This window comes from Miscanthus floridulus, chromosome 2 (genome assembly GCF_019320115.1).
Source record: "Miscanthus floridulus cultivar M001 chromosome 2, ASM1932011v1, whole genome shotgun sequence".
Classification (NCBI taxonomy): Eukaryota; Viridiplantae; Streptophyta; class Magnoliopsida; order Poales; family Poaceae; genus Miscanthus; species Miscanthus floridulus.
Window position 1 is genome coordinate 175,252,773 of NC_089581.1, and position 13,385 is coordinate 175,266,157.

General features: G+C 53.2%; 1 protein-coding gene and 1 pseudogene across 1 annotated transcript; both read right to left on the minus strand.

The window, feature by feature from the left end:
* Nucleotides 1–1,449: 1,449 nt before the first annotated feature.
* LOC136537489 (uncharacterized) lies at nt 1,450–2,866 on the minus strand. Its single transcript, XM_066529445.1, has 4 exons — nt 2,666–2,866; nt 2,077–2,393; nt 1,893–2,037; nt 1,450–1,800 (listed from the first exon to the last, which is right to left on the minus strand). Exons 1-4 carry the CDS (start codon nt 2,864–2,866, stop codon nt 1,450–1,452), a joined length of 1,014 nt encoding a protein of 337 aa, XP_066385542.1.
* Nucleotides 2,867–6,834: 3,968 nt separating this feature from the next.
* On the minus strand, nt 6,835–7,948 carry LOC136537490 (uncharacterized; annotated as a pseudogene).
* Nucleotides 7,949–13,385: the final 5,437 nt, after the last annotated feature.

The window sequence follows — 13,385 nt, forward strand, 5'->3', positions numbered from 1 at the left end:
CGCGGGCATGTCCGTCTCAGGAGCGAGGGAGGGAATGACTCGGTGGCGGGGCAGCGGCTGCTGGTGCTTGAGGCTGGTCGTCTGCGCACTTGAAGCCGCCAAGCTGGTCCCTACGTGGGGTGCGTGGAGGAGCAGGCCAGCAGGGCGAGGAGCAGGGTGACGTGTGGGGGTGCGTTGGGAAGTCGCGACTCGCGACTGTGAGTAGCCGAGCGGGAGGTGTGCGGCGTAGGGGAGGGGAAATGAAGTTAGGGTTACGGTGGAAGAGGGCGCTATGCTGTGGGCTCTTAGCAGGATGTGATGGTTAATGGGCCTCTACCGGGCCTCTCACCAATTTACGGGCCGTGCCGGGCCAGCCCGTGTGCTGGAGGTGCGGCCCAGGCACGGCCCTATGTACCAGGCCATGATAGCCCGGGCCCGCTAGCCACCGAGCCAGGCCGTGCTTGGATCGGGCCAAAAATGCGGGCTTCATGTCGGGCTGTCGTGCCAGGGCTGCATGCCCATATATACCATATCGTTTATATATACTCCCTCTATTCCTAAATAAATAAATAGATTCTGTGAGTTATCTTAAATCTAACTTTTAAAATTTTGACCGAATTTCTAAAGAAAAATCATTAAGACTTATGGTATCAAATTGGTATCATTAGATTAGATTTACCATAGAATATAGGGTTTAGGGTTTATTTTTCGTAAGGTGCTCATTTTATGTCATATATGTTGTTACTATCTTATACAAAGTTAGTCAAACTTAAAAAAGTTTGATTGTCACGGATTCTAGGAATTGATTTATTTGGGTACGGAGGAAGTATGCATGTTACAAAGGGATGTAAGCGAGTTTTGAGAGCCACATGTAAACTCGTATCCATTTTAATCCATGCGTCAGTTGGATGGATTAAAACGGATAATTAATTGGTTTTTATCCCAACCTCCAAGTCCCAACACATATGGAATCTGGTGGATATCAGAACCCACCTAAAACATCGTGTATGTAGTTTTTAGAACCAATCCACTAACATCTCTATTTAGAGTTGGAGAAATTTAAACCTAATTCAGTATTGGACCTTCTCTTTTTTACATATTATATAAGGTTTGTTGCAAGTCAAACATTTATAACTTTCAACATCAATTTGAAAAAAAAAACATATAGTTTGACAACATGTGAACTATATGTTATGACAATATTTCTCATAGTGAATCTTAAAATATACATCTTATGTTATTAACATATACAGATTTTTAAAAAATTAATGGTCAAAGATAGAAATGTTTGACTTAAGACAAAACTAATGACATATAAACAATATCTGGCTTTAATAAAAGCAAAATCAGCTGGCAGAAGGCAGAACGGAATGTTGAGAAAAATAAGGATAAAGTGCAAAGTGCAACAAGTACCAAGCCTACAGCTTATAAATATGGAGATAGATACAGAACATGAAATTTTGCATCAAATCAATTGCCACCACCCATGTAAACTGCAAAGTGGATGGTGGATCCCTTGCCAATGTTGCAATCCGCAATCGTGCTCGAGTCTGGAAGCCTGTTTCCGTACACCAAGTGATACGGATAGCCCGCTGGCAGTTGTAGTCCCACTTTCTCATTGATCTTGTGCTTCACAGTGGCAATGGTGTCATGATTCTCAACATCCCGTGTTATGGTCTTACCCGTGTGCAGCTTCACAAAGATCTGAAAATTGTTTTGCTGGAGCCTCAGCGAAAGTTTGCACTTGTCCTCCAGCTTGCTCTTGAACACGTCCGTCCGGGCCGTCTTGGATGTCAAGGTTGCTCTTAGCAGATCGACAGCCTGCGAGACATCGATGGTGACAGCCAAGTTAGACGTCCACGAGAATAGTGACTGAATGGATAGAATAGAATTATAGAAAGCACGCAGCTTACCTCTTGTTTGCTGATTGCAATGTCCATCTCCAATACCCTATCTTTTCCTCTATTACACCAATGCTTCATAACCAGCATTGCTGAAGCCTGATAGATAAGCAAATCATCATCTACAACGTATGTGCCGTTGTTAACAAACTGCGGACTACAGAAAAAACAGGTGCTGTTCTTATCATAGCTGCACGAATGGCAATACTGAACACGGCACAGGCAGAACCACTTCTGGGTGGATTGTTTAGAGTGAAGATTGAACGGGGAAATGCTGGGGTCCAACAACGTCTTTCTATAGTAGCCACGTTCTGCTAGTAACCCATTCGAGTCTAGATCAACTGCACTGCCGTACAGATTATCCAAACTGCATCCGAGATGAGAAGTTCCTGCAAAGTTCTTGATTACACAGGCCACTGGGTAAACCAAGAAACTGAGGAGCAGGTCCACGAACTCATGGTCGCATTCAGCGTACATGACTTTCTTTTCGTGACTGTCGTAGAACACCTGATGCTAAACTGTGCCCAAGCATCAGTTTCTTCATCGCTCGTATGATCAATGTTTTGACCAATGCTTTTTTTTTCTTCATCGCTCGCTCGAAGGTATCAGTGAATATAGTCTTGGACGAAAAAGAGGCCTTCAGCATAGATACGACCTATTTCAAGCACAAAACACAAGTCAAAATGGAAATTACAAGAGACAATGCATTTTTTTAAGTTAGTCCATACAAATGTGCTTTGCAACTTAAAGTACTTGCTTACTCCTAAAAAACAGTACTTGCTTACCTCTGCCCAGCCTACGCACACTTCGATCTCCTCAAAGCTGCGATCAATTCCACCGGAACTGATCGTCTGAAGCAGCAAGTGTGTATTGGCAGTGGATGCTGGCTTGATCACCAGGTCATCACTGATCACAAACCGCCGTTTCCCCTCGACCAATTTCCATCCGACTTGTTTTTGGTCGAACAGATGCGCCACTCTGGCCATGACTTGCCAACACCTGCAGTCCGAGCCGTGGCCCTGTAGGCTCGGCTCGCTCCTGACGATCGCACCAAGGTAGCAGCAGCAACCATGTTTCCCGTGCAAGGAGCACCGAATCTCCCTTTTTTATGAAGAAAAAAGTACAGATCAGTGCCGGCTCTGTGCCTCTGTGATCAGCAGTGCTGTTAAGGTACTAATGGTATGTATTAGATTCAAAGGCAGCGCGGATGAGATAACATACTTGAACTCCTCTTCATGCCGAGGCCTGAGAAGCATGTCGTGGCACGCGTCGAACCTCAGCAGCTTGCTTTCCCTGAGGCAGCTCACGCCCTGGCAGAGGGTCGAGAGGCAGCCGGGCGACGACGCGCCCGCGACGAGACGCACGGCGGACATTGGGAGCGTCAGAAAGCTCAGTAGCACTTCAACAAAGTCGGAGCCCACGTCGGCGAACAGGACGCGGTTCCGCGCCCTGTCCACGGCGAGTGATACGGACCTGTACCCTTCCTCGGTCGATCTGACGTTGTACGGGTGCGGGGAGGCCGGATGCAGGGCATGGCGGCGGGGCGCCGTGATCGCAAGGGGAAGGAGAAGAACAGGGCAGCGGCTAGGGCAACTCCCGGCTCCCAAAGGAAGCTGAGTAATTAGATTACTCTTGCTTAATTATCCAAGTGTTTTACAATTGATATTTATAGCTAATGAAAATAATAGAAATAATACTATGGGCCTTTAGGCCCCTAACCCATCCGGCTGCTATCAGCCATTAGCCACTAATGGGCCGGCGCCTTTGATACTGGACGCCGGTCATAACATCTCTCCCCGCGTCGACAAACAGCTCGTCCTCGAGCTGTACATCGGGGTAGAGGGCTTTGAAGTCATCGAGAGCTTCCCATGTCGCAGCATCAGTCGGAAGGCCGTGCCACTTGACCAACAGCTTCCAATGGCCGCGGCGCAGCTCAGCGTGCACGACCTGCTCCAGGGCCGGTAGCAGGCGCCCCTCGAAAACGGGTGGTACCACCGCCGGCATCGCCGGAGGAGCACCCCGCCACTGCTTGAGCAACCCGACGTGGAAGACATCATGGAGGCGTGCAGTGTCGGGCAGCTGTAGACGATAGGCCACCCGCCCAATGCGTTCCAGTACGCGGAACGGGCCAGTGTAGCGAGGACGAAGCTTGCCCTTGGCCGGCGTCGCGAGCGTGTGGGTGGGGCGGTGAAGAAGTCAAAGCAGCACCCAATCGCCCACAGCGAAGTCCATAGCCCGGTGGTGCTCGTCGTAGCGCTTGGCGTGTTGTTGCGCCTGGAGGAGGCGCTCCCAGACCTCGACCAAGAACGCGTCGCGGTCCCGGAGCATGGCGTCCGCGTCGTCCATCTCAGCCGCCCCTTCCTGGTGGGGCAGAAGGGAAGGCGGTGGGCGGCCGTAGACAATCTCGAATGGAGTCGCCCGAAGCGCCGTGTGGTACGACGTGTTGTAGCAGTACTCCGCCCATGGTAGCCAGTCGACCCATGAGCGCGGCCTGTCACCAGTCGCACAGCGCAAGTACATGGCGATCACTTTGTTGACGATCTCGGACTGGCCGTCCGTCTGAGGGTGAAAGGCCGTGCTGAGCCGCTGCTTCACACCTGCAAGGCGAAACAAATCCCTCCACAAGTGGCTGGTGAAGACCGGATCGCGGTCGCCGACGATGGAAGTGGGGAAGCCATGAAGCCGCACGATCCCCTCGAAGAAGGCACGAGCCACCGACGCGGCCGTGTAGGGGTGGCTGAGGGCGATGAAGTGCGCATACTTGGAGAAGCGATCCACCACCGTTAGGATCATAGATTTACCATGGACCTTGGGAAGGGCGTCGATGAAATCCATGGAGATGTCGCCCCACACTTGGGAAGGCACATCCAAGGGCTGCAGGAGACTGGCCGGTTGTGTCGTGGGTGTTTTGTTGCGCTGACACACACCACACGTACGGACAGTAGTCTTGTACAAGCTTGCGGTCGCCGGGGATGTAGAAGTCGCTGCGCAGACGCACAAGGGTCTTCTGGACGCCCTCATGCCCCGTGGTATGCGCTAGGGTCACCACCTGATGGCACAAGTCCTGTAGGTCGAGAACATAGACACGTTTGCCATGAAGGAGGAAGCCATCCGCGGTGGTCTAGGGCGCCTCCAGCGTCCCCGTGGCCTGCTGCTGCAGGAGGCCGCGTGCCACTGGGTCCTCCCGGGTGGCTGCCCGGATGTTGTCGTAGAGGGCGAAGGACGGCCCGGACAGGGTGAACGCTGCCACTGCGTCCTCGTCGCAGCGGGACAGCGCATCCGCCACCGAGTTTAGTCGGCCGGGGCGGTATTCCACCGTGAAGTTGAACCCGAGCAGCTTGCTAACCCACTGATGTTGCGGAAGAGTGGAAAGTCGTTGGTCAAGCAGGAACTTCAAACTGTAGTGGTCGGTGCGGATGAGGAAACGGCGTCCCCACAAGTATGGCCGCCAGTGTCGGACCGCCTACACTAGTCCGATGAGCTCGCGCTCGTAGGCCGTGAGCTTGACGTGGCGCGCGACGAAGGGTCTGCTGAAGAACGCCAGGGGGCCCGACCCTTGGTGGAGGCCGGCGTCGAAGCCGGCGCCTGAGGTGTCGCAGTCGACGACGAACTCACGAGTGAAATCTGGCATCTGCAAAACATGGGCTGATGATAAGGCCCTCTTGAGGGCGTCGAAGGCCTCCGCCGTCTCCGACGTCTAGGCGAACGCCTCCTTGCGCAGGAGACGAGTGAGTGGAGCTGCGATGGAGCCGAAGTCGCGGATGAACTTGCGGTAGTAGCCTACAAGCCCGAGGAAGCCTCGGACGCCCCGGGGTGAACGCGGCGTCGGCCACGAGGCGACCGCAGCCACCTTGTCGTTGTCCATAGCGACGCCATCGGTGGAGATGACATGCCCGAGGTAGTTGACGGAGAGCATCCCAAAGGAGCACTTGGACTTCTTTAGGTAGAGGCCGTGAGCCTTCAAGGCGGAGAAGACGAGGCCGACGTGCTAGAGGTGCTCGGACCACGAAGAGCTGTAGATCAAGATGTCATCGAAGAAGACCAGCATGAACCTACGAAGAAAAGGCCGGAGGACATCGTTCATCAGGGCTTGGAAAGTTGATGGGGCGTTGGACAGCCCAAACGGCATCACCAAGAACTCGAAGTGGCCGTGGTGGGTGCGGAAAGCGGTCTTCTCGATGTCCACCGGGTGCATGCGCACTTGGTGATAGCCCAAGCAGAGGTCGAGCTTGGTGAAGAAGCGTGCCCTGCGGAGCTCATCGAGGAGCTCGTCGACCACCGGGATCGGGAACTTGTCCTTGGACGTCTTGTCGTTGAGCGCGCGGTAGTCGATGCAGAAACGCCACGACCCGTCCGACTTCTTGACGAGCAGCATAGGGGCGGAGAATGGTGATGAGCTCGGCCGAATGATTCCCTGCTCCAACATGGCGGTGCATTGCCGCTCCAGCTCATCCTTCTAGAGCTGTGGGTACCGGTAGGGCCGCACTACCACTGGCGTGGTCCCCGGTAGGAGGTGGATGCGGTGGTCATAGGTGCGCATGGGCAGAAGGCCACGCGGCTTGTCGAAGATGGCCCCATGCTGCTATAGGAGCTGATCCAGCAGCGGCCGCTGCTGGTCTGTCGTGGTCACAGCGAGGCGCTGCTGGTGTGTCGAAGCACCCAAGGCGCCCATGCACTGCCATGTGACGCGTTGGTCGCCTCACTGGAAGGAGATGGTGAGGCCCTCGAAGTCCCACAAGAGAGGCCCCAAAGCTCCTAGGAAGTCGACGCCGAGGATGAAGTCGAAGCAACTGAGGGCGAGCCCCACACACGTGACGGGGAAGGACTCGCCACCGATGAGGACGGGCAGATCACGGGCGATCCCCTCGCACGGCAAACGCTCCTCGTTCATGACAGCGACATGGAGGTTGTTGCCGCCATGCGGAACAATCCCCAGGCGGCGCATGACCGTACCCTAGAGGAAAGTGTGTGTGGAGCCGATGTCTAGTAGGGCGAGGAGACATTCCCCGTTGATGGTGAGGGGCAGCAGCATGATGTGGTAGGTGCGGATCCCTGCAAGAGCGTACACGGAGACGACCAGAGCATTAGCAGTAGCTCCATCTAGTGGTGCCATGGGGTCCTCGGCAGCGGTGTCCGCGGCGTCCTCCGCCCCGGTGAAGACATCGTCGTTGATGTAGTCGGAGGACTCCAGGTAGAAGACACATGGGCAGATGTGGCCGCGCACGTACTGCTCATCGCAGTTGTAGCAAAGCCCCTGGTGACGGCGCCCGAGCATCTCCGCCAGTGTCAAGCGATGGAAAGTGCGGGCGGGTGTAGCGGGGCCGGTCGGGTTCGGCGCAGTGGGAGCGGGCGCACCGGCTGGAGTCCCTCCCCTAGCGGTTGAGCGAGCCGAAGGAGTCTACCGCTGGGGAGGGCGAGCGCCACGCTGTGCTGGTGCCGCGAGGGCCATGGCCTTGCGTTTGAAAGTGCGTGCCAGGTACATGGCCATCTGGAGGTCCCCGGGGTCATGCATCTCCACGTCCACGCGGATGTGGTCAGGCAGGCCGCCCACGAAGAGTTCCACCTTCTAGCGGGTGGAGATTTCCCAGGCGTGAGCCAGTACCGCTTGAAAACAGCCTACGAACTCCTCCACCGTGGAGTGGGAGGGCAGCCGGCCTAGCTCGGCCAGGCGAGTGCCGCGAATGGGCGGTCCAAAGCGAAGGCGACACAAGTCCTTGAACCGATCCCATGGTGGCTAGCCCTCGTCCTGCTCGAGGGCATAGTACCACATCTGGGTGTCGCCCGTGAGGTGATAGGACGCCATCCAGGTGCGCTACGATGCCGGCGTGAGTTGGCCTCGGAAGAATTGCTCATAGTGCGTGAGCCAGTTCAGTGGATCGATGGAGCCATCATACGTCGTGAACTCGATCTTGTGGAACTTGGGCGGCTCATTGCCCTGTGCTGATTTAGGGGCACCCCCCCATAGCCGGGCTCATGGTAGGATGGAGCCAGGGGCGGCACGCTACTGCCAGGGATGAGGAGGTCGTCCGTGCCGCCGTAGAGGGTGCCTGACACCGTCGGTGCACCATGATCGGTCATGTGTGACCTGGGGGGCACCGACGTGTAGACCGGCCCGGAGGAGTTCAGCGCCCATGGCGGAATCTAGGACGGCGATGATAGAAAACAGAGCTGATGGATCGGGACGGACGACGAAGTAGGCGATGGTGCCATCGAGAGCCCTGCGTTAGAGGGCATCCCGTAGAGGTAGGATACCGGCGGCGAGTGCTGGAACGCGACCAACGGGGGTGGCGAAGGCAGGAGCGGCTAATTGAAAGGTCCTTGTTTTGTTTTGGTAATTGAGTGACAACTTATGTGGACTAATTATGTTTATGTGAGATACACAGGTGATTAGTCCACAGGTACATGTGTGTGAGCAACATATGCCATGAAGGTGAAAATGGCTTGGAGATGTTGCAAAGCTCACACATGTGATGATGAAGGAGCTTATTGCACATGAGACATGACATTGAGTCATGTGATCAAGGTGGAGAAGATCAAGACAAGACTTGGCTTGATGGACCGGTTGCAAGCGTGAAGGGCAAGCCAAAGGCTTTGGAGTGATGGACCGTGTGGCGGTGAAGCTTGAGCAAGACTTGGCACCGATGGACGATGGCAATGGTGAAGAGCAAGTGAAGTTAAGATCGATGAACCAATATGATCACGTGATGATATGAAGTGGATCATATCATTGTTGATCGTGTTGGTACATGTGTTGCATTGACATTGGAGGAGATGGAATAGAATGCGCAAGGCAAAGATATAACCTAGGGCATTTCATTTCACCGGTCATAGGTGTGTAGAGAAGTTTATGACCGGGTTTAGGATAGATGGCCGTACTATCAAGAGGGGCAAACTTGTTTGCATATTGGTCATCTAGTGCCACTCGAGTGATCTAACTTTGTATTATCGCTAGGATCGAGTGGCATGGCAAGTTGAGTGGCTAACATCCTTTGGGAAATGATTGTGAAAATGCTAACACACTTACACATGGTGGTGTTGGCACATTTACAAAGGAGGTGGCGCTTTCGGGAAAATGGAATGCCTATTTTCTATTGCGCCGGATGCAAATTCTTGGTGGTTAGAACATTGGAGCAAGGGTGAAGAAGTTGGAAGTGAAAACGAGTTGATCGCAAAGATGCTAGCATCGGTCAACTGATCGGACGCTGGATCTGAATGCACCGGACGCTGGCAGGCTGCGTCCGGTCAGGCTGACGTACGGTAACGCAGAAGCTGGAGTGTGACCGGACGCGTCCGGTCGAGGTCAGTACCTTTGAAAGGTCCTTGTTTGGTTTTGGTAATTGAGTGACAACTTAGGTGGACTAATTGTGTTTATGTGAGATACACAGGTGATTAGTCCATAGGTACATGTGTGTGAACAACATATGCCATGAAGGTGAAAATGGCTTGGAGATGTTGAAATGCTTACACATGTGATGATGAAGGAGCTTATTGCACATGAGATATGACATTGAGTCATGTGATCAAGGTGGAGAAGATCAAGACAAGACTTGGCTTGATGGACCGGTTGCAAGCGTGAAGGGCAAGTCGAAGGCTTTGGAGTGATGGACCGCGTGGCGGTGAAGCTTGAGCAAGACTTGGCGCCGATGGACGATGGCAATGGTGAAGAGCAAGTAGAGTCAAGATCGATGAACCAATATGATCATGTGATGATATGAAGTGGACCATATCATTGTTGATCGTGTTGGTGCATGTGTTGCATCGACATTGGAGGAGATGGAATGGAATGCGCAAGGCAAAGGTATAACCTAGGGTATTTCATTTCACCGGTCATAGATGTGTAGAGAAGTTTATGACCGGGTTTAGGATAGATGGTCATACTATCAAGAGAGGCAAACTTGTTTGCATATCGGTCATCTAGTGCCACTCGAGTGATCTAACTTTGCATTGTCGCTAGGATCGAGTAGCGTGGCAAGTTGAGTGGCTAACATCCTTTGGGAAATGATTGTGAAAATGCTAACACACATACACATGGTGGTGTACACTTGGTGGTGTTGGCACATTTACAAAGGAGGTGGTGTTTGCAGGGTTGAGATGGGTTTGGGTCGGCGCTTTCGGGAAAATGGAATGCCTATTTTCTATTGCGCCGGATGTAAATTCTTGTGGTTAGCACACTTGAGCAAGGGTGAAGAGAATGGAGAAGATGCTGGCGTCGGTCAACTGACCGGACGCTGGATCTGCATGCACCAGACGCTGGAAGGCTGCGTCCGGTCAGGCTGACGTACGGTGACGCAGAAGCTGGAGTGTGACCGGACGCTGGCTGCGTCCGATCACGTTCGACCGGACGCATCCGGTCATGCTCAGGAGCTTACTAGAAATGACCGGACGCTAAGGGTCCAGCGTCCGGTCAGTTGAGTGTTGTTGCGTCCGGTCAAGTCAAATGACCGTTGGAACCGGGACACGTGGTCGTCTGTGAGCGACCGGACGCTGAGGTCCAGCGTCCGGTCAACTCGACCGGAGCGTCCGGTCGGCCCGACCGTTGCCCAGTGAAGGGGTAACGGCTAGTTTAGCCCTTGGGGCTATAAATAGAAGTGGCCCTCGGCCATGGCTGGAAAAGAGCACCTCAAGGGACTTAGTGTCCATGCTTGTGAGTGCTTAGGAGCCCTCCATCACACATATACTTGATAGTGATCATTCGATTGTGTGAGTGAGCGATTCTAGTGCGATTGCATCGTGAGGTTGCATCGAGTGGCACTAGGTGATCGAGTTGCAAGCCGGTGGTGCTTGTTACTCTTGGAGGTTGCCACCTCCTAGACGGCTTGGTGGTGGTCTCCATCGAAGCGCGCAAGAAGCTTGTGCGGCGCTCCAGAGAAGTGCTTGTGAGGGGCATTGTGCTCGCCCTGCGGGAGCCGCGAAGAGCAACTCTAGTAAAGCGTGTCATTGAGCTACCCTCACTCAAGGGGTAGGTTCTTGCGGCGCCCGACGTGCGGGCTTAGCGGGTGATGCTAATTAGCCGCCGAACCATCAAGTGAGCGGTCGACACAACAGGGACTAGCGTGTTGGCAAACACGTGAACCTCGGGAGAAAAATCATCGTGTCAACCTTATTCTTCCCGTTGGTTTGCATCCCCATTACACAAGCTTGCGTTTACTTTGATATACATTAAGCTTGTGTTGTTGCTTTTGTAATTAGTTAGCTTGTGTAGCTTGCTAATTACCTTCATGCTTGTGTAGCATAGAAGTAGCTCCCTTGCATGGCTAATTTGGTTTTAGTAACCTTGTTAGTCACATTGCTTAGTTTGTGTAGCTAAGTATTTGCGCTCTCTAATTAGGCATTGGTTGCCTTGTTATTGAGCATTGCTAGTGAGCTTAGTTAGCTTTGTGCTTTTGCTTACTAGCATGTGTAGGAGCTCCCTTGTTGCTTAAAGTACTAGTGGCATAGGTTTGTGTAACCTTGCTCCTAGAATTGTTTAGGAGAGCTCTAGCTAGCCTGGCACCTTTGTTGCATAATTGTTATCCTTACAAGGTGCTAGTGAACATATATAGTGGGGTATAGTCTTGGCTAGACCGATAGTTTTAATTCCGCATTTGTATCGGTTAGCCGACGCGATTAAGTTTTAGAAAAGACTATTCACCCCCCCTCTAGTCGCCATCTCGACCCTTCAACCTTACTGGAAACGACCGGACGCTGGGGGTTCAACGTCTGGTCAGCTGAAAGCTGCTGCGTCCAGTCAAGTCAAGTGACCGTTGGGACCGGGACACGTGGTCGTCTACGAGCGACCGGACGCTGAGGTCCAGCGTCCGGTCAACACGACCGGAGCGTCCGGTCGGCCCGACCGTTGCCCAGTGAAGGGGTAACGGCTAGTTTAGCCCTTAGGGCTATAAATAGAAGTGGCCTTCGGCCATGGCTGGTGTGGAGCACCTTGGGGGACTTTGTGTCCATGCTTGAGAGTGCTTAGGAGCCCTCCATCTCACACATACTTGATAGCGATCATCCGATTGTGTGAGTGGGCGATTCTAGTGCGATTGCATCGTGAGGTTGCATCGAGTGACACTAGGTGATCGAGTTGCAAGCCGGTGGTGCTTGTTACTCTTGGAGGTTGCCACCTCCTAGATGGCTTGGTGGTGGTCTCCGTCAAAGCGCGCAAGAAGCTTGTGCGGCGCTCCGGAGAAGTGCTTGTGAGGGGCATTGTGCTCGCCCCGTGGGAGCCGCGAAGAGCAACTCTAGTAAAACGTGTCATTGAGCTACCCTCACTTCCGGGGTAGGTTCTTGCGGCGCCCGACGTGCGGGCTTAGCGGGTGATGTTAATTAGCCGCTGAACCACCAAGTGAGCGGTCGACACAACAGGGACTAGCGTGTTGGCAAACACGTGAACCTCGGGAGAAAAATCATCGTGTCAACCTTGTTCTTCCCGTTGGTTTGCATCCCCATTACACAAGCTTGCAATTACTTTTATACATATTAAGCTTGTATAGTTGCTCTTGTAATTAGATAGCTTGTGTAGCTTGCTAATTACCTTCTTGCTTGTGTAGCATAGAAGTAGCTCCCTTACGTGGCTAATTTGGTTTTAGTAACCTTGTTAGTCACATTGCTTAGTTTGTGTAGCTAAGTATTTGCGCTCACTAATTAGGCATTGGTTGCCTTGTTATTGAGCATTGCTAGTGAGCATCGTTAGCTTTGTGCTTTTGCTTACTAGCATGTGTAGGAGCTCTCTTGTTGCTTAAAATACTAGTGGCATAGGTTTGTGTAACCTTGCTCTTAGAATTGTTTAGGAGAGCTCTAGCTAGCCCGGCACTTTTGTTGCATAATTGTTATCTTTGCAAGGTGCTAGTGAACATATATAGTGTGGTATAGTCTTGGCTAGACCGATAGTTTTAATTCCGCATTTGTATCGGTTAGCCGACGCGATTAAGTTTTAGAAAAGACTATTCACCCCCCCTCTAGTCGCTATCTCGACCCTTCACTGATGCGGCGGCGCGCCATGCTGCAGCTGCGGTGCGCCATACTGCGGCGGCGAGGTGTTGAAGAGCTGGAGCATGGTGTTCATCATCAGCCGCAGCTCGGCCAAGCCGTGGCTGAGATCGACGATCGCGTCTGTTCGGGCGTGAAGATGGCGCGTGGCACCCTTGGCGCGCCCTGCGCCAGCGGCTGCGAGGAGGTCGGCACCCGGGCCGACGTTGACGCGGCCGCCTAGGGCAGGACGCCGGAGGCGGAAAGCGCCGGTGTGGATGAGGGTGGAACGGCGACTGTGGAGGGTTGGATCGACATGGCTGATACCAGGTTGATACGGACCTGTACCCTTCCCTTGGTCGATCGGAGGTTGTACGTGTGCGGGGAGGCCGGATGCAGGGCACGACGACGGGGCGCCGTGATCACAAGGGGAAGGAGAAGAACAGGGCGGCGGCTAGGGCAACTCCCGGCTCCCAAAGGAAGCCGAGTAATTAGATTACTCTTGCTTAATTATCCAAGTGTATTACAATTGATATTTATAGCTAATGGAAATAATAG